The 19,626-nt window shown below is 57.9% G+C and overlaps 1 protein-coding gene across 1 annotated transcript; it reads left to right on the forward strand.

The window, feature by feature from the left end:
- The first annotated feature begins 4,049 nt into the window (after nucleotides 1-4,049).
- On the forward strand, nucleotides 4,050-12,304 carry ABHD17A (abhydrolase domain containing 17A). Its single transcript, XM_027546532.1, has 5 exons — nucleotides 4,050-4,175; nucleotides 7,611-8,147; nucleotides 9,133-9,327; nucleotides 11,545-11,724; nucleotides 11,826-12,304. Exons 2-5 carry the CDS (start codon nucleotides 7,816-7,818, stop codon nucleotides 12,049-12,051), a joined length of 933 nt encoding a protein of 310 aa, XP_027402333.1. The 5' UTR covers nucleotides 4,050-4,175; nucleotides 7,611-7,815; the 3' UTR covers nucleotides 12,052-12,304.
- Nucleotides 12,305-19,626: the final 7,322 nt, after the last annotated feature.

The following is a 19,626-nucleotide window of genomic DNA, read 5'->3' on the forward strand; positions in this document are numbered from 1 at the left end:
CATTGTTCACCTGAAACTAACATGACATTGTTAACTGACTATACTCCAATACAACATAAAATTTTAAAGTTTGGGGGAAAAAAAGACAAGAGCATTGATTCCTGTGGTCACATTATTTTCCGGACAGACTGAGGTCTGTGCCAGTGGCAACCAAAAGTTTCCAGAGCCTCCCGCCATCCTCCTGAAAGCCTTCCTCTTGGCTGGGAGTTATCCTCCTCCCATGTATCTATCGACTCTTCAGAAAGCATGGGGGACAGCTGGGGACATAGTGGACAAGAGTCCGGCTCCCTGCCCTGGGGGGAGCTTGGAGCTCGTGGAATATGGGGAGGATAGATGACAAACAAACAACTCCGTAAAATGATGGCAAGTTTTCTATTAGAAAAATAAATAGGGTGTGGTAGGGACTTTGGCTGAGGGAGGTCAGTGAGGGCTTCCTAAGGAGGTGATATTTGTGCATGTGCCTGAGGAGGAGGAGGAGCCAGCCATGTGTCTATCTGGAGGCATTCTAGGCAGGAAACATTGCTTGTGAAAGGCCCTGAGGTAGGGACAAATTTGGATCATAGAAAAAGCAAGATAATTCCAGAAAAAATCTAGTTCTGCTTCATTGACTATGCTATAGCTTTTGACTGTGTGGATCAAAAAAACTGTGGAAAATTCTTAAAGAGATGGGAATAGCAGACCACCTTACCTGCCTCCTGAGAAACTTGTATGCCGGTCATGAAGCAACAGTTAGAATTGGACATGGAACAACAGACTTGTTCCAAATTAGGAAAGGAATACATCAAGGCTGTATACTGTCATCCTGCTTATTTAACTTATTATGCAAAGTACATCATTCGTGATGCTGGGCTGGATGAACCACAGCTGGAATCAAGGGACAGCACCCTAGAGCACACAGCTGAGGGAGGGGGCAGCTAGGTCCTGGGCAGGGGATCAGAGAGAACCAGCTAGAACCCACCTCTGGACAGTGTCCAGTCCTGATCCTGAGTCCTCTCCCAGCAGCTGACCCCAGGGAATGGGGCCTTGCGGAAGGACTCTCCTCTTTTACCTTCATTAAGAGGCTCTTTAGTTCCTCTACACTTTCTGCCATAAGAGCGGTGTCATCTGCATATCTGAGGTTATCGATATTTCTCCTGGCAATCTTGATTCCACCTTGTGCTTCATCCAGTTTTAAGAAAAGACTGACTTAAAACTCAACTTTCAAAAAACTGAGATCATGGCATCTGGTCCCATCGTTTCATGGCAAATAGACAGGGGAAATCATGGAAACCGTGACAGATTTTATTTTCTTGGGCTCCAAAATCACTGGACAGTGACTGCAGCTATGAAATTAAAAGACACTTGTTTCTTGGAAGAAAAGCTATGACAAACCTAGACAGCATATTAAAAAGCAGAGACATCACTTTGCCAAAAAAGTTCTGTATAGTGAAAGCTATGGTTTTTCCAGTAGTCATGTATGGATGTGAGAGCTGGCGGTAAAGAAGGCTGAGCACTGAAGAATTGACACTTTCAAACTGCGGTGTTGGAGACGACTCTTCAGTGTCCCTTGGACTGAAAGAAGATCAAACCAGTCAATCCTAAAGGAAATCAATCCTAGATATTCACTGGAAGGACTGATGCCGAAGCTGAAGCTCCAATACTTTGGTCACCTGATGCAAAGAAGTGACTTATTGGAAAAGACCCTGATTCTGGGAAAGATTGAAGGCAGGAGGAGAAGGGGATGACAGAGGACAGGATGGTTGGATGGCATAACTGACTCGATGGACATGAGTTTGAGCAAGCTCCGGGAGATGGTGAAGGACAGGGAAGACTGGAGTGCTGCAGTCCATGGGGTCACAAACAGTTGGACACAATGTAGTGACTGAACAACCAGGGACAAACTTCTCAAGGGTGGCTTGGCTGGGGCAGAGAGAGCAAGGGCAAAGAGGTGGGGAAAATGGGCCAGTAGGTGCTGGGCAACACCAAGCAGGTGCTTTGGGAAGGGAAGGTGTTGGGACTGACCTTCAGAGACCTTGGGGAATTCACAGCAGTGCCTTCATCTTTTCTGGATGCCTTCTGGTGGGTGGGGGAACTCCGCAGGGGTGGGGCAGGCCCCATTTGGGTGGGGACTAAGCCTATCCCCTCCTCCTGGCCACCCCCTCACACACACACAGATGTTCCCCTTGGGGCATTTCAGTCCTGGAGAAGCTGGGCTTTCAGGTGTTGCAGCAGCTCTGGCCCTTTCTAGCCCAGGGGAGGAGGGGAAGATAGGGCTGTGGGGTGGGGGAGTGTGGAGGAAGGCTGTGGACAGGCCTCTTCCTGTTCTGGCACAAGGAAATGGAAGGAGCCTGGCTTAGGTGTGACATTTGGACCTCAGGAGGACAGCTGATGCCGGGAGCCTTGAGGGGACAGCTGAGGCAGGGGCGTGTCCAGGCACCCAGGGACAGCCCCCTGGAGCACACAGCTGAGGGAGGTCAGCTAGGGCCTGGGCAGGGGGTCAGAGGGAACCAGCTGGAAACCACCTCTGGAGAGTGTCCAATCCTGAGCCTGAATCCTCTCCTGGCAGCTGACCCCAGGGAATGGGGCCTTGGGGAAGGACTGGCCAGGGAGGCCTATCTCTGCAAATGAAGCTGAAAGTTAGATTCTCTGGGGGAGGACGGGGAGCCGGGGCTGCCTGTAGCAGGTGGGGCGGATGTTGAGCTGCGATAGGCTGGCCTGGCCAAGGCCGAGGCTGTCCCACTAACTCACTGTCCCGCTTTGACTAGGCACTGTCAGCCTCCAGTTTTTCTGTCTTCCTCCCAATCACTCCTCAGAAAGGCCTGCCCTGACCGCCCGGGTCACCTTTAGCCACACTGCCACTTTGTTTCCAAGCCTCATTCTTGTCCATCTGCTTTGCCTTCAGCTGTGTCACCAGCCGCTGTCTCCCTGCCCGCAGGGTGAGCTGAATGGGAGACAGTCGGAAACCCTAATATTTTAATGCTCAATGAAAACGCCTAATGTGTGTGTGTGCTCAGTTGTGTCGGACTCTTTGCCACTGCATGGACTGTAGCGCCAGGCTCCTCCGTCCATGGGATTCTCTAGGCCAGAATACTGCAGCGGGTTGCTATTTCCTCCTCTAGGGGAATCTTCCCGACTCAGGGATCAAACCTACATTGCAGGCGGATTCTTTACCACTGAGCCACCAGGGAACTGGTGATGGGGGTGGGGGTGGTTGGTTGAGGGGCGTGGGGAGGGGGAGCCTAAAGTGATGCAAAAGGACCCATGATGAACAACACATAAAGATTTGAAATAAAGGCTGAATCATCCCAGCCAGGGGCCTGCTGTTACTGCTGCTGCTAAGTCACTTCGGTCGTGGCCGACTCTGTAGGATCCCATAGAGGGCGGCCCACCAGGCTCCCCCGTCCCTGGGATTCTCCAGGCAAGATACTGGAGTGGGGTGCCACTGCCTTCTCCAATGCATGAAGGTGAAAAGTGAAAGTGAAGTCGCTCAGTCCCAAAACTTTGTTTTTTTAGTAGTGCATTAAAATAGTTCTTATGTTGACCACTGAGGTTTTTGTTCTGTGCTAAATCGCTTCAGTCGTGTCCGACTCTGTGCGACCCTATGGACTGCAGCACGCCAGACTCCTCCGTCCATGGGTCCTCCAGGTAAGAATACTGGAGTGGGTTGCCATGCCTTCCTCCAGGGGATCTTTCAGACCCCAGGGATGGAACTCTAGTCTCTTACATCTCCTGCACTGGCAGGCAGGTTCTTCACCACTAGCGCCACCTGGGAAGCCCCACTGAGTTTTTTGGCCCCCTGTAAATTTTGATACCAGAAGAGTTCCTCACTAGAGTCCTAGACCTGGAATAAGAGAAGGATTAAGTGAACGGTCATGAGTCTCCACTCACAGAAACCTTGATTGGAACCTGAAGCTCGGCTCCTGCCCACCCAATCGCCCCGCCCACCATGAAAGTTAACCCCGCCCCCGGACGCGCGCCGCGCCTGCTCCCGGTTCTGGCCCCCGGCCCCTCCGGCTCCCCACGCACACCTGCACGTCATTTCCGGGGCGGCCGCGGGAGTGAGGCTCACTTCCGCCCGCGGGGGAGCGGCGGCGGTGGCGGCGCAGGGGACCGGTCCGGGGCGCCGAGGGATTGACGGGCGGGCGGCCGGGAGCCATGGAGCGCGGCCCCGGGGCCGGGTGGCGCGGGCCGCGGCGGTGAGTGTGAAGCAGGGGCTGGCGTTGCGGCTCTGAGTGCCTCCCGCGGTCTCTGCCTCCCGCGGCCGTTTGGAGAGCCGGGCCGGGCCGCGAGGCTGGGGCAGTCCGGCCGGACGTCCCTGAGACCCCGCACTCCCGGGGCGGCTGCGGTCCCGGGTGGAGGACCACTGATCAGGCGCGGGACAGCGTCTCCGACTCTGGCAGAGCAACGTCCACAGTCCATTCAGTCCTCCGACGTGGGATATGCGCTCACCCTCCCGGGGACGCGGCCCCGCCTTCGAGGAGTGCGCTGTCCGAGCCGCGGACTCTGACCCCCGGCCCCGAACAAATGCCCCAGCCTGACACCCTCGCCCGCCACAGCAGCCGGAGCCGAGCCTTGCTTCCTAAACATCTCCAAGACACCTTTGCCCTTTCGCGGGCGTCCTGCGTCCGGCTTGGACACCTGGGCAGGCTTCCCAGCCTCTGCTCCAGTCCCATCTGCAGGCTGCTACCAGGGCACCATGCACAGCGCCAAACCCATGGGCTTAGACCCCAGACCCCCACTCCTTAGGCTCCCCGTTTCCCCCAGGATGAATTTCCCCCAAATTCTGCAGCAGGATTCACGGGCGGGGCCTGACCCAGCTCTCTCCAGGACCCCTCTGCTCACTATTCCTCCCAGTCTGTCTAGTCCAGGACCCCTAGTTCCTGGAACCCGCTCTCACCTCTGGGGTTTAACTATCCTCTCCCCGCTGTCCTGGTCGCTGTCACCAGGCACTCTGCAGGCGCCTTTCAGACTGACTGGGAGAGGTGCGGTCACAGTTGTCCGTATTTAGGTCGTCTTGGAGAATTGTAACTGCCTGGCTCCTTGTTGATCCTCATGATACCAGGAGCCCACACTGGGCCTGGCAGCGGGGTGCCGGATATGTGCTTGTGGACAGAATCACTGGGCTCTGAGTGCTGGGAGTGCCTGCCCAGTGAATGAGGCATCTAGGTGTGCTCTGCAGTTTGAGGGCCGGCACTCTCATTGATATCTGGCACCCTCATTGATATCCGTGTAAGACTGCGGGAGGTCCCAGGTCTGGGAGGCCTGAGAAGAGACTGTCCCCGCTCTCTTGTCAGGCATGGCAGACTGTAGAGCCCCCCCTTCCCCCCGGTCCTTTGTCTGTTCATTCAGCCAGTGTTGATTGAGTGAGAACCGGTGGTGATACTGCCCTCATGGAGTTTCTCTTTGGTTGGAGGCGTGGGGTGAAGGCTGAATTTATACATACAAGCTGTGGAGTCAGATCTGGAGCCTAGAGAGCCTGTGGGGAAGGGACTAACCTGTTTGGAAGGGCACTGGGAGATGTGAAAGGTGGATGGGACAGGGAGCCCAGGCCGTGCAATTAGGGGAACTGCTGGGGCTGCAACTCTGAGGCAGGAGAGGACAGTGTGGTTCATCTGGGGAAAGTGGGTTAGTGGTGAGCAAGGGAGGCTGGAGAGGTTGGCCACAGCAGACGGTGGTGAGGGATTTGATCTCCATCATAAAAATAGTGGGACCCCTGGAACAGCCCAGTGGCTGGTAGATTTGTGTTGTGAAGAGATCTTTGGGCTGCAGAGGGCAGAATGGCATGGAACAGGGTGGCGGTAGTCGACGGTTGGGGGGAACCAGCAAGGAAGAAGACTGTGTGCCCCAGGTGGTGGTGGGAGGGAGAGAGGCAGTCAGCAAGCCCTGTGATGGGCCGGTCTTGAGGGTACAGGGAGGTGTCAAGGATGGCATCCTGGTTTCTGGCTTGGTCAGCGGGCCCTTGTCCATCTTGGGGTGCCTGTTCATCCTCGGGTCTCCAGGGGCCTCCTACCTGCCCACTGGCTCTCAGCCAGGCCTCCCTCTCAAAACCAGCCTCGCCTTGCTGCCCAAACTCCAGACCTGCCACGCCATCAAAGCACCGATGGAATGTCAACCTGTTGGGGCCTGGACATCTCTGAGAATATGTTGGAGCAGCCTCAGTTTGATTGACACTCTGGGGAGTGTGTCCTGGGCATGGTGGGGTGTTGAGCAGCATCCCTGGGTTCCACCCACTCAATGCCAATAGTAACCCCCGCAAGTCATGACAACCATAGCTGTCTTTCCAGTGGTTGGCCCATGTCCCCAGAGCATAAATTTGCCTTGGTCTGAGAACCAATGTGATAGATTCTCCCTTCTGAACATGCTTGCACGTAACACAAATCTCCCACCTGGGAGTCTGGGGGCTCCTGGAGGCCGTCTGTGTCCCTGCCTCCCTCTCCCACACCCCTCCATGTGCCCCTGATCCAAGTGACTGTGAGATGTAGCTTTCTGCGGCCCCCGGTCTCAGATCACAGGTCTGAAGCAGGCAGGTGTGTTTCTGGGCCTTGGACTGCACCAACCTGCTCTGCACCCGTGTGGCCCTGGCCCAGTGGTTTTCAAATGCTGTGGCCGGGAAACAGAACAGGCTCAGGTGCTCTGCTGCCAACAGTGAGCTGTGAACGTGTGTCCCTCCCTCGCTCTAGGCTGTAAGGACAACGTAGTAAGTGAGTAGGTTTTTCTCAGACCTCTGTATTTTCTTCCAGCCTCTCTGTTGGCAGCTCCATGCATATTGAGTATAGCTGCTTTAGCAGCTCAGCTGTAGTCTGCTTGAGATAGCGTTCAGGACATTCTGTGCCTGTCCTGAGCCCTGCCTGTCCCACCTCTTTTCCCCTCATCTCATTTACTCTCTTTGTGACCTGTGTGGTGTCTGTACTGATGGAAGTGTAAACTGAGGCCTGGGGAGTCTAAGTGACTTCCCCGAGGCCACAGACCCCTAAGTTGGCGGAGCAGGGGAAGGTGCCCCAGGCTCCTGTGGACCCCAACCCCCACTGCGGCCTGGCCCCAAGCACAGGAGAGAGCCATTGTCCCGGCTCCTTGGGCCTTCCCAGCCTGGAGATGTATCCTGCTTTTGTTCCCAGAGCCTTTGTTTGTTGTATTTCCTCTGCCTGGGCTCCTGTCTCCGGACATCGCAGGCCCTGGGAGCATGCTCTCGGGTCCCTGTGGTCAGCAGTCTGTCCTCCCTTGGCTGAGCTGTGTCACCTGGGGGTGGCAGATGGGAGGGGGTGGAGGAGAGTCTGGGCCAGCTGTGTGGACAGAGGTCTGGGGGTACCAGTCTCCCTGGACCTGGGGCAGGGGCAGTATTGGGGAGAGTTGGGTAGCCAGGGTGCTGATCACCCAGCACGGCCTGCAGGCAGAGGCTGGACTGATGAATGGGGTTAAATGGCAAGAGTCACCTGCAGGCTGAGGAAGTGTGGTAGCAGGCAGGGGGCTGGTTGGGTCCCACCAGGGTCGCTTGGAAGGCTGGTTCCCCAGGGAGGGCAGGCCAGGCCGTGGGGCAGTGGGTGGAGCTGTGGAGATTGGGCGGAGGGGAAGGCCCAGGGCTTGGGACCCGTGGGAGCCCCAGGGGAACCCCACATCATGCTGTCCCCCTACAGGCTTTCCCTCTGTGCCACACGGACACGCGAGGCTGCGAGGCTCCTGAGGGCTCAGCTTGGACCGCGATGGGGCTGTGCCACAGCCTCCTAACGGGGCTCTTATCTGGGGAGGTGGCCGGGGGTCGCCCTGTCCCCTGCCCGCGTCTCCGAGCACCCCCAGCCCTCCCCTGCCGGGTGAGGCCCGCCCCGGCACCCGGCACCCGCCATGAACGGCCTGTCAGTGACCGAGCTTTGCTGCCTCTTCTGTTGCCCGCCCTGCCCCGGTCGCATTGCCGCTAAGCTCGCCTTCCTGCCTCCGGAGCCCACCTACTCGCTGGTGCCTGAGCCTGAGCCCGGGCCTGGTGGGGCCGGGGCTGCCCCCTCAGGGAACCTGCGGGCCTTAGCTGGCACCCCTGGGCGCTGGAAACTCCATCTGATGGAGCGCGCTGACTTCCAGTACAGCCAGCGTGAGCTGGACACCATCGAGGTCTTCCTGACCAAGAGCAGCCGGGGCAACCGCATCTCCTGCATGTACGTGCGCTGTGTGCCTGGTGCCAGGTGAGCCGCGCAGACATGACCCCTGTGGTGGAGGGGCCAACTGGGATGGGGGCCCCAGATATGCTCTGTTCTCAGCCTCTCATTGCGGCCCATGGAGACCACCAGAGGGCCAGAGCCAGCAAAAGCCCATTTGGGTGGGCGGGTGTCCCAGAGATGATTCTTGCCAAGGAGCAGCAGGTGAGATCTGCCCACGGCCACCGAGAAACTGTTTGGGGTCCTTCCACATGCAGCCTCTTGGGGGCCCTCTCTGGGAGCCTCCTGCCTCTGGGTATCAGTGTTCATATGCCCTGGGTCAGTTTCCTGGGCCCTGAGTGCCCAGTGAGGCCTTGGCACCCACTTTCAGGTGGTGGCCCTGAGACTAGGCTGGCAACTGGGGCCAGGTCTGACTCCCCGAGCCCCAGCGTGGCACAGAGGTGGGGCCTTCCAGCTGCTTCTGCCTGCAGAGGAGGCCAGGTCCAAAGGGCAGGCTTTTACCTCGGCTGGGCTGGGCTAGGGCCCAGTGGTGCTGGAGGAAGAAGATTTTGGGAGCCTGTCAACCAGGATCCAGACTGGTCAGACTGCCTGGCAGGGCCGTGTGGGACCCTGGGCAGAGATAAGGGCTCTGGTCCTTTCCCATGGAGAGGGAAGAGCCGTCCCGCAGTGAACAGGGGTTGGCCTTCCTCCCTGTGGTCGGAGCCCCCGCAGTCTCATCCTCCAGGAAGGTTCAGAGCAGCAGGGAGATGAACCACCATCCTTAGGCTCTCAGAGTCTCTCCATCAGGAATGATTCCAGGGGGAGGCAGCTGCCACCCAGGGCCATCGATGTGAAGGTCACTGTGGCTTCTCGGGCTCACACTGGGTGGTCCCCTGGCTGATGGGGAGCCTGAGGCTTCACTGTCTATCCTGGCCTAAGTCCCAGTGAGTAGAACCAATTCTCTGCTCCTTTTATAAGGGCACCAGCCCCCTCCTTCCATCACCCTCTGACTTGTGCTTCCCCGCCTCACCAGGTACACAGTTCTCTTCTCGCACGGCAACGCAGTGGACCTGGGCCAGATGAGCAGCTTCTACATCGGCCTAGGCACACGCATCAACTGCAACATCTTCTCCTACGACTACTCTGGTTATGGCGTGAGCTCCGGCAAACCCTCCGAGAAGAACCTCTACGCTGACATTGACGCTGCCTGGCAGGCCCTGCGCACCAGGTGAGCCCTGGCTGCAACGGGGGGGCAAGGGTGCGCGTCTCCTCACAGGTGACTGGACCCTGTGGGAAGAAGCCCAGGTAGGGGGCTGCAGGGTGAAGCCTGACCCGAGTTCTGTCTGCTTGGTGTGCAGGGAGGCTGGATGGGGCCCTCCACCCTCCTTGGAGTGATCTCCTCCTGGGAGCCCCAGTCTGAGAGGGGTGGGGACAGGGCCTGGGTTTCTCTCCATGGGAACGGAGGCTCTGCCTGGAGGGAGGAGTTAGGCAGAGGACTCAGACCTCTCCTGGGCCTGGTACGTGGTGTGTGAGGGTGGTGTGAAAAGACTCGGAGATCCCCACACCTAAGGGAGCACTTGAGGGGTGGGGAGGGGCCAGACCCCTTGTTGTGGAGCTTGGCTTCATTCTGGGGAGGGTCTCTGGGCCTAGAGGTGTTGTTAGACAGCTTAGTTCCCAACACAGCCCCTGTGGGAGGTCAGCTAGCAGAGGCTGGGGCCTCCCCAGGCACAGTACCCGCCACAGTTGCTGGCTTGATTCAGACAGAGTCCCTGTGGTCTTGTCTACGCCTCTGCCCCTGGAGCTCACCACCCTTGTCGTCCAGGTCCTGGCAACCCCCTTCCACTCCATGGTTGCTCACTGAAGCCTGGTGGCTCAGTCTCAGAGTCAGCACACACAGCCTGTGGCCTGGTGCCCCATGCTGCCCTGGAGGGAGCACCTGACCCCCAGCCTCCTGGAGGTGGTGCCCTCTGCCTGCCCAGGGCGGCCTGACCTCGGCCCTGCCTAGCCAACTGGTGCGACCAGCTCCTTCAGGGCCCATAGCCAGCCTGCCCTGGGGAGGCAGGGCCCTGGTTGCTGTAGTGATGCTCCAGGAGTCCTTGATGCAGGCCCTGGGAACAGGGTCCCCTGGCACCTCTGTGGTACTGGGGACTCATGCTGGGTGGCCTGGTGCAGGTGTTCCACACTCAGCTGCCTCAGCCTGTCCCCGCTGGCTGGGGGTTGCTAGCAGAATCATGCCCTGCCGAAGGGTGAGGGTTCTGAGCTCTGTCATCCGTCCATCTGTCCTGCTGCCAGCATTGACCTCCAGCAACCTTGTTCCTCAGCCCCAACAATTGAGAATCATTAGGAGGGCGGGAGGCATGGGCCCAAGCAGTGGTGCAGGGTGGGGAAGGGCTGGAAAAACTGTGGAATCCAGCACCTGCTGTGTTTGTCCAGGTGGAGACAGCCAGGTGCAGCTGGGAGTCCTGCCTGGAGTTGGGTGACAGGACCGTGCTGGTGCTCAGCACAGCGGTGCTCCTGGCAAACCAGGGAGCAGACTGGGGTGGAGTGGCCAAGGGGGGTTGGCACAAGGTTGGGTGGCATCCCCAAGGCCTGAGGTTGGGGCCAGAGGGCAAGGACAGGTGCTCATGACCCCTGGGTGCCCAGGGGCCCGAGTGCCCTGGCCACTTGGAAGAGGGGCACCCCCTTTGAGATCACAGCTGAGGGTGTGTGGAGGTAAGGCCATGGAGACCTCCTATACCCAGAGGGTGGTGAGTCCTTGAGTGGTCAGGAGAGCTGCGCTGAGGTGGTGCTCTGGGAGTTGTGTGTGGAGTAGGGGGGAAAGGGGCATAGGACCTGACCACTATGTAGGAAAGGTGCCCAAGGAAGGAGGTAGTGACCACTCACTGCCCTCAGGGGCCACTTCCTGCTCACCGACATTTTACTAAGCACCTGAGGGGCTGCATACTGGCTGAGATAATTGGGCAGGAACTGTCTTCATTCCCCAAGGCCAAGGGAGTGAGTGAGGGTGAAGGGAAGACACGCCCCCTTGCAGTGGGACCAGGAAGGGCTGTCAAATTTCGAACTGCAGCGGCAGGAAGGCTCCAAGCAGGTTCTGCATGTGGCCCTGGTCTAGTGTGTGTATGGGTCGGGAGGGCCGGGTGACCAGAAGAAGCCCCAGGGACCTGCCTCCAGGAACCACAGCGCTGGTAGGGCCTACACAGGTGTACTGCCCAGGTGTGACCAAGTACATACTATCGAAACTGAGGGTTTGGGCTGCGGGCAATCAGTTCTCCTCACACCTGGGGATCCTGCCTCCCCTGCTGAGCCAACGCCCTCGGTGCTGGCAGGTTGGGGAGGGTCCCAGGACCCTATCATATTTCCTGGAGCCAGCGCAGAGAATGGTGGACAGGCAGTGGGAGGGGTGTGTGAGTTGCTTCGCTGCTGATCCTGCCCCTACCGCCGCCAGGTACGGCATCAGCCCGGACAGCATTGTCCTGTACGGACAGAGCATCGGCACGGTGCCCACCGTGGACCTGGCCTCGCGCTACGAGTGCGCCGCGGTGGTGCTGCATTCGCCGCTCACCTCGGGCATGCGCGTCGCCTTCCCGGACACCAAGAAGACCTACTGCTTTGACGCGTTCCCCAAGTGAGCGCGGGGCGGGGTGGAGCGGGGCGGGGGCGGGGACTAGGGCGGGGCGGGACCTTGGAGGGGCGGGGCGAGGAGGCCTAACGTGCCCCGCCCCGCAGCATCGAGAAGGTGTCGAAGATCACGTCGCCGGTGCTCATCATCCACGGCACGGAGGACGAGGTGATCGACTTCTCTCATGGGCTGGCGCTCTACGAGCGCTGCCCCAAGGCCGTGGAGCCTCTGTGGGTGGAGGGCGCCGGGCACAACGACATCGAGCTCTACAGCCAGTATCTGGAGCGCCTGCGCCGCTTCATCTCCCAGGAGCTCCCCAGCCAGCGCGCCTAGCCTAGTGGCCGGCCCGAGCCGCGCCAGGACCTCAGCAATAAGGCGGCGCCCGGACCCTGCCCCGGCCCCGGGGGCTGCATGTGAACCCCCGGGCGCCCAACGCCCTAGAGGCAGCCGGCCGGCAGGGGTCGGGACCTGCCCCGGCCCCTGGGCCGTGGACAATGTACAGGTGACGTAGCTATGTGCACCTTTCCTTTTGGAAGCAAAACGAAAGAAAAACGTGAAAACAGAAATTAAAGATTTAAAATTTTAAGGTTCCTTTCCCTTTCTTGGCTTGTGCGTGCTCTCCATGGGGCTCAGCGAGCCCAAGACGGGGGCGGGACCAGGCTTTGTCCCCAACCCTCCAGGGGAGTTCACAACTGCAGATGCCAGGTCAGAGTTCCGGTCCTTGAGGCTGTCGGTTGCCTAGGTGGTGATGGAGGGGCGACAGCATTCGAATCCAGGACCCTGCGTGCTCCGAGGGCACGCCTGGGGAGGGTGGTTGGCTCCCTGTCCACAAGACAACCCTGAGGGTGGAAGTGGCCCCCGCGGGTTTAGGCTGGGACTACTCTGGACCCTCAGCGAGACAGACACCCTTCCGTACCCGTGTGGTAGACCTCGCAGGGTTAGGGTTAGCTCCCCCTGCGCGGAAGATCAAGAAGAGTCTTGCACGCTTGCGTCCAGTGGAGGGCAGTGGTAGGTCCGAGGCTCCGTGCGGCCTCCCCAGGAATGGGGTCACGAGGAGCACTCCTGCAGCACACCTCCGGACCTTGGTCTGAGCTCAATACTCCGCGGGGGATGCCCTTAAAGACAGGGACGGCCTAGGTCTTCCGGGATCCTGGCAGAACGCCCGGCTCATCTCCGCCCCCCGGAGTGCCCCCTGCGACCTCTAAGGGCGGCGCCCTGGAGCGCCGAAGGCTTCAGAGACGGGCGACCTGTTGTCCACGCCGAAGTCGGGCGGCAGCTCCGAGTGCCCGACACCAGACAGTGGCGAGGCCGAGAGCCACCGCTGCTTCCGCCTCGTCCCCTCGGGGTCCTAGGCCCCTTTAAAGAAGGGGGCGGTGTCTCGGCCTGGGGGCGGGGGTGACGCCGAAGGGGGCGGCCGAGCGGAAGCGGAAGTGGGGTGGCGTGCGCTTGGCTGCAGTGGCAGGCGTGGAGGCCACGGCCTGGCCGGTAAGTGGCGGCGCCCTGGCGGCCGGCCCTGCCCTTGCCGCCGTCCCGGCCGTGGGGGCGCGCCCAGCGGGCTGGCCGACGCCGGCGGATGTGTGTCAGCGCTTTCTGTGGCTCTCAACTGGGCGTCGGGCCTGGGTGCTGGGAAAGCCAAGAGTGGCCCCGGGCACGCGAGATCGGCCCGGCGGGAGCCCTGGTCTTGAGGTCCCCGACCGAGGACGCTGCCGAGGCTTGTCCCTCCCGAGTCCCCGGGCCCTCCCGCTGGAAATCTAGGTTCCCATTTAATAATCCAGGATGTCTGGGAGCAAAACTTAGCGTGGGTGTGCACTCCCGGGAGCAGAGAGCCTCCTTTGTACTGGCTGGTCCTGGTGACCGAAGTAGCCGGATCTTTACCGATCCCTCCCAGCACGTCCGATTCTTCGGCCATCAGCTGCAGTATTCCTTCCGCAAGCCCCTACCCTGATCCTCCTGCCTTGTGCTGCCACTGACCGCCGCTGCTGCCCCTGTCACAGAGCCCGCCGGCTTTTCACCCCATCAGAATACAAGTTCCCCGAGGGCTGGGGCTCCGCGGTGCAGCAAGTCCAAAGCGACGGCTTACGATTGAACAGAAATGTTTTCGGGCAGAGTAAAAACTTCAGAGTATGAGTGTTGGGTGGTAACTCACTGCTCTTCCCACCCCTGACCTCCAGTGTTCCCGTCTACCGCGGCACAGACAAGCAGTTTTTTAGGTGTCAACAGAGAAAGTGCACGTGTAGCCAAAGAGTTTATACAGAAATGTGGTCCTGTTATCATCGTGGCTTGGAGAATGTTCAGTTACCCCTACATAGATTGGATTCAGTCCTTCTAATGGCTGCACTATATTTTATTAGCACTGTAATTTATTATTCCTGTTACTTTTTGGTTGAAATTTGTTTTTTTCCCCCAAGTCTGTAACAGGCATTGCTAGATCCAGTATCCTTATACACTTCTCTTCCTAAGTACGGGTATTCCTGAAAACTGAATTCCTTACTGCAGAAGGGCTTTCCATAGATCTGTAAATGGGCATATGATCTCTTAAAATAGTATTTCATTGTAGCTTCATATTTCCTAGAAATATAATCAAACATCTCAGTGCTTCTGTCAGACTTATATTTTTTATGTTGATCATTCCTATCACTAATATGGTCATTTTGAAACTGGAAACTATTTTAAACAGTAGATATTTAAAAGCCATTTGTATTTCACATTCTTTGTCCATTTTTCTATTGGGTTCTTGGCATTACTGTTTTCTAGGAATAGATTTAAGAAAATTATCCCACTGTGAAGAAAAAGTATTTTTTCCAACTTGTCATTGGGTTTGACTTGGATTGTATGTGGATTTTTTTGTGTTTATTAATTTTATTTTTGCCAGGCATTTAAAATCATTATCAGTCATTAATTTATCAATTATGGCTTCTGCATTTCAAATCATGCTGAGATATCTTCCCTACTCCAAGATTATAAAACATTTTGACCTTTTCTTCTGTAAATAATTTGTTTTTTAAAGTATATGTTTAAATTTTGTATCTAATTCTGGAACCGACTCCTGGGAAGGAGTGAGATAGAAATCCAAACTGCTTTTCCCCAAATCGTTTGTCCCCAATTCTATTTCCCCAGAAAGCCATTCTTTGCCAACTAAAGCCCACCTTTTAGCCTTGACCACAGGAGGGGGTCGGTTTCTAGACCCTGTCATCCCAGCTAGCCTGAACCCTGCTGACTTCTCTACTGGGTGTCCAGAGGCCCCGTCTCCCCTCAGGAAAGTCAAGAGAAAACTGTCTAAGAAGTAGTTGATGGCTTGCACGCCTTTAGTGTAATGCTAGTTCTGTTAGAAAGGGTTCTGAAAACTTAAGGCTTTAGGGACTCCTCTGCACCCCAGTGCTGACTTTGCTTGAGGCAGCAGCTTTTGTCAGGAGCCCCACACCCCTGCTTTTACCACCACCCCCCTCCCCTACATGCCTGCCCAGTGAGCAGAAAGGATAAGCTAAGGCCAGGGGCTCCTCAGGCTGGCCTGGCCTGTGGGCTCTGCCCTTCTGCAGTGGGTGCCTCTGAGGGGCTCAGTTTGTGGCCTCTGGGGAACCATAAAGGGGCCTCAATGGGAGGGATGCCAGTGGTACCTTCCGGGATGCTCCCCTCTTCCTTTCAGTTGGTACAGCCCATGGGCCAGGCCGCCTGGGACAGGGGCCAACTTTCGGTTCTCCATTTTGTGGATTTCCCAGGACACATGTGTTCACAAGTGGCAGCGTTCTCCCCCTGGTCAGCAGGCGCCATGGCTCCCCAGAACCTCAGGTCCTCCCCTCGACACCTGGCCTGCCACACTTCACCTGACACCTGGCTCCTGAGTCCCAGAAGCAGATTTCTGGCTCTCTGTTAGCTCCTGGGTACGCCCTGACACCCAGAGACCCCAGGGGATACAGCCTGCCCAGGGGCTGTGAGGTTCTCGAGGGTGGGATCTGGGTTGTGCACAGGCCCCTCTCCCTGAGGAGTCCCTACTGGACTTCCTGTGGGCCCTGGAGTCCCAGCCCCCGAGGGCCAACCATCCATCTTCCCCTCCCTTCCTCTGGCAACCCTGCTTCACTGACCACCCATCAGACTGAGCTGGTGGGACCCACCCCTCTGGCTCTCCATGTGAACTGAGGGCCTCAGAGGTTCCAGAAGAGTGGCAGGGAGTTAAGTGTCCTCGGCCCCTGGTGGCTGTGGTTGACAAGCAGGGGCCTCGGGGAGGGTGCCACCTCTCAAGGCCCCCTGCACCCCCATCTCAGGCCTGGGTGTTCCCCAAGGCAGGCACTTGTCTGTTTGGTTCATGGTCAGGGTGCAGGGCCAGTCTGTTAACCATGGAATTCCATGAGGTGGGGGTGCCAGCCTAACGTCGGGTTCCCCCTTTCTTAATTTTTGAAGCTCCTGCTGGGGATCTTCACGTCAACAACCCTGGGGTGCTGGGGTTGCTGTCCCCACTTTGGGGGAGATGGCTCAGGCCAAGCTGCCCAGAGAAGCAGCCCCAGGGCTCAGACCTAGACTCTCTGCTGCTCTGACGGTCTCGGGACACAGGCATGCCCCGCTGCCAGACACCAGGGCCGGGGACACAGGTCAGAGCTACGTCTGTGTCCACAGCACTTGCTGGCGAGGTGAACGGGCCTGGCTTCGGTCATGGTCACAGCTGGGAGAAGCTGGGCTGGGTGCTCTCCAAAGCCTAGCAGAGTGCCACTCGACCTGCTGTGTTACAGAAGAGGGCTTGTCACCTCCATCAGAAGGTCAAGGGGAGGCCAGACCCACGGGTGACCCCCATTACAACTGCACATCTGAAAGGTACTCTGGGAGTAGATGCTTTTCAGGGAGGTCCTGGGCCATCGAGGAGTAGGGGATAAGGAGCCCTGATCCTGCAGGCCAGATCCTATTCCCTCCCGCCTCCTAGAGAAGGGATATGAGGGCCCTGGGTCTCTCCCTGCAGCTGGGAAAGGGGCCTGGCGCCTTCCGTGGGGGAAGACAGCCACATGCCCACTGCCTGCCTAGGCCTGGCCAGGGGCCCACTGCACCTCCTCTTTTGTGTGACGACCCCTTGGACTGCAGTGAATAATCTGACACGTCAGAAATAAACACGGATGGATTACAGACAAGGCAAAACAGGCGTGAATCTTAAAAACACTCATCAAAGTACAGCAACCTCATCTTCAGGAGGGATGGGAGCTTTGGTCCTTTGAGAGCCACAAGAAGGACCCACACGGAGAGGCTGAAGGTCACACCCACATACACCTGGTGCCAGGCAGGTGGCAGAAATGGGTGCATCTGCCTGTCCAGTGTGCCGCTCTGAGAAGATGGACCCCACCCCTACTCCCCGCCATGTCCCCTTGTGTTTCTTGTGTCTCCTGGCCCCTGCAGAGGTGACCACTGTGGACATGCTGGCAGAGGCCACTGTGCACCAACAGGCTGCCAAGACAGGTGGAAACACGAAGAGTTCACAGCGTGAGGGGGCACGTGACTTCCAGTGAGCTGGAGCTCGTGGCTGACCCTGTCCATATCCTGGGCCCCCATGGCCACGTGCTCCCTGATGCAGTGACAGACACTCAAGTTCATCTGTCCATTTTCCTTTTCTCCCATTACAACAGTGCAGCCATACACAGATATACTTGTTTCCTTAAGAATATTTCTGGGGGGACTTTCCTGCTGGTCCAGTGATTAGGCATGGGTTTGATACCTGGTTGATGAACTAAGATCCCACATGCTGTGGGGTACAGCCAAAAATCAAAACAAAAACAAAATGGAAGTGATACACGTGGATTATAAAAAAGTTGAACTATAGAGAAAGTACTATTAAAAAGTAAAGGCTAGGGTGGGAGACAGACCCAAGAGGGAGGGGATATGTGTATACATATGGCTGATTCACTTCCTTGTACAGCAGAAACTAACACATTGTAAAGCAACTGTACCCTAATTTAAAAAATAGTAAAGACTTCACTGTTTAAAAAAAAACAACTGTGGCCCTTCCAGCATGTCATACAGATACACACAGATACACATCTGTACCGCAGCCTTGATTCTGACCTGGACCTGTCAGGGAGCCCCTGTATGTTGCCTTCTCCTCCGCTTCTGTAACTTCCTGTGTCTGCCACCTGTGCAGCATGGTTCTGTGGGGCCCGCGGTCTGGTGAGAGACCCCTGTGAACCCCTTGGTCCCAGAAGGGAAGCCTGGAGATGGACCCCCGTTTATAGATCAGTAAACTGAGGTCTGGAGAAAGAGAGGACTGAGCACTCTGTGTCTGCCCAGACAGGACAGACGCTCCGCTGCCTCTTAGCTCTGCGTGTGGGCAGCCGCTCCAGGCCACTTCTGGATCCCCTCCCAGCCTTGACTTCTTCATCTATGAAATGGGGCTGACAACTCTTGAAGGGTAGTAGTGAGGACGGAGTGACAGAACTTAAGGTGCAAGTGAGCACACGGTCATCAGGCTCCACGGGTCACTCACATTCTCACATTCCCCTGGGCCCAGGGTGTGAATACAAACACTGCGGGTTGAGAGTGGGCCCCGCTGGGGCTTCCTGCCCGCAGAGTGGCTGGTAGATGAAAACCACAGCTCCAAGACCCTGATTCTCCCTGGGAGTGGATGCACATTTGAGGCTTGTCCAGTGCTGACCACTGCTCTGACATGGTCCACCCCCCGCATTGCCCATGGGGAGAAGGCCCCCCTCCGTTACTGCCCCACTTTCCTCTGGGTGCCCCCTTGAACAGCAGGCTCCAGTGGAGCCAGCTCTGGGATACTCCCCCAGCCCCTCCACGCATCAGGTTTGAGTCCCAGTTGCCTTGCCCTAGACTCTGGGCCCCTGGAGGGCAAGGCCACAGCGGGTGATGTTGCTCTGGGCCTGGTAAACATCACTGGAAGGAACTGACAAAGGGTCCCTGCCTCCTTCTTGCCCTGCTTCTTCCCCGCGTGCTGGAGTGACCCGGGGCCCATGGGGCAGCCTGCAGAGCACTTCCTGCCTTACCTGGACCTGGGAGAGGCTGGGCTCAGGGCCTGGGGACCACCTGTGGGCTGGGGTGCTGAGGCCCTGGAGGGCTGTGGAGATAGGGGAGGGTGAATGCCTGCCCGGGTGGTCCACCTGTTTGAATTTCAAAGGCATGGGAGGCGCAGGCCAGCAGGAATGCTGACCGCCAGTGCCCAGCGGGTGCTTACCTGGACAGTGGTTGTCCTGAGTGGGCTTCTCTGCTAGAGGAAGGGGCTGAGTGTCTCTGCAGCCTTTAGTCAAAGCTCCAGCAGGCCTCTCCCTGCCAGAGAGGGAGGTGCCACCAAGGATGGTCAGGCTTAAACCAGATGGACCCGAGGGACAGCGACAGGCCTGGGGACAAGGGTCTGAGCCAGGCTATATAAGCCACGGTGCGAGGGGGAGGGGGTGAGAATACTGCCCTGGGATGGGGGTCGGGCCCGAGTCCCGGGCTGCTGTCCAAACCCAGACCTGGGTGGGTCACTGAGAAGACTGGAACCCGTGACGGAAGGCCCCCTGGAGGTCGCTTCGGGCACTGCATCGTCCCGTGGCCAGCCTAGGAAGGGGCGGGGGCGTGGCTGCAATGGAGGGGACCACCCCATCGCCCCACTTCCGCCGCCCGCTGCTTTAGACCTGCGGGTTAGGCGGACCCCGGGCGTCTGCTTTCCCGCGTTACCGACGAAGTTAAACAATTTGGCCTGGACGTTCTCGGGGGCGAGGCCCCACTTTCCCTGTTCGCGCCCGAAAGCCAGCGCCAGGGAGCGAAGTTCCCGACCCCCGTATTCTGACAAGGCTGGGCACTCTTTCTCCCCAAAGCACCCCGAACCCTGCCCGCCCTTTGTGACCCTGGTCGTCCTAACTCCCAAATGGGGCGCAAAAAGAGAAACGAGCGCAAGCTCGCTCGACACAGCCAGGAGAGGAGTTCCTCCCTTCCCAGTCT

This window comes from Bos indicus x Bos taurus, chromosome 7, assembly GCF_003369695.1.
Source record: "Bos indicus x Bos taurus breed Angus x Brahman F1 hybrid chromosome 7, Bos_hybrid_MaternalHap_v2.0, whole genome shotgun sequence".
Taxonomy (NCBI): Eukaryota; Metazoa; Chordata; class Mammalia; order Artiodactyla; family Bovidae; genus Bos; species Bos indicus x Bos taurus.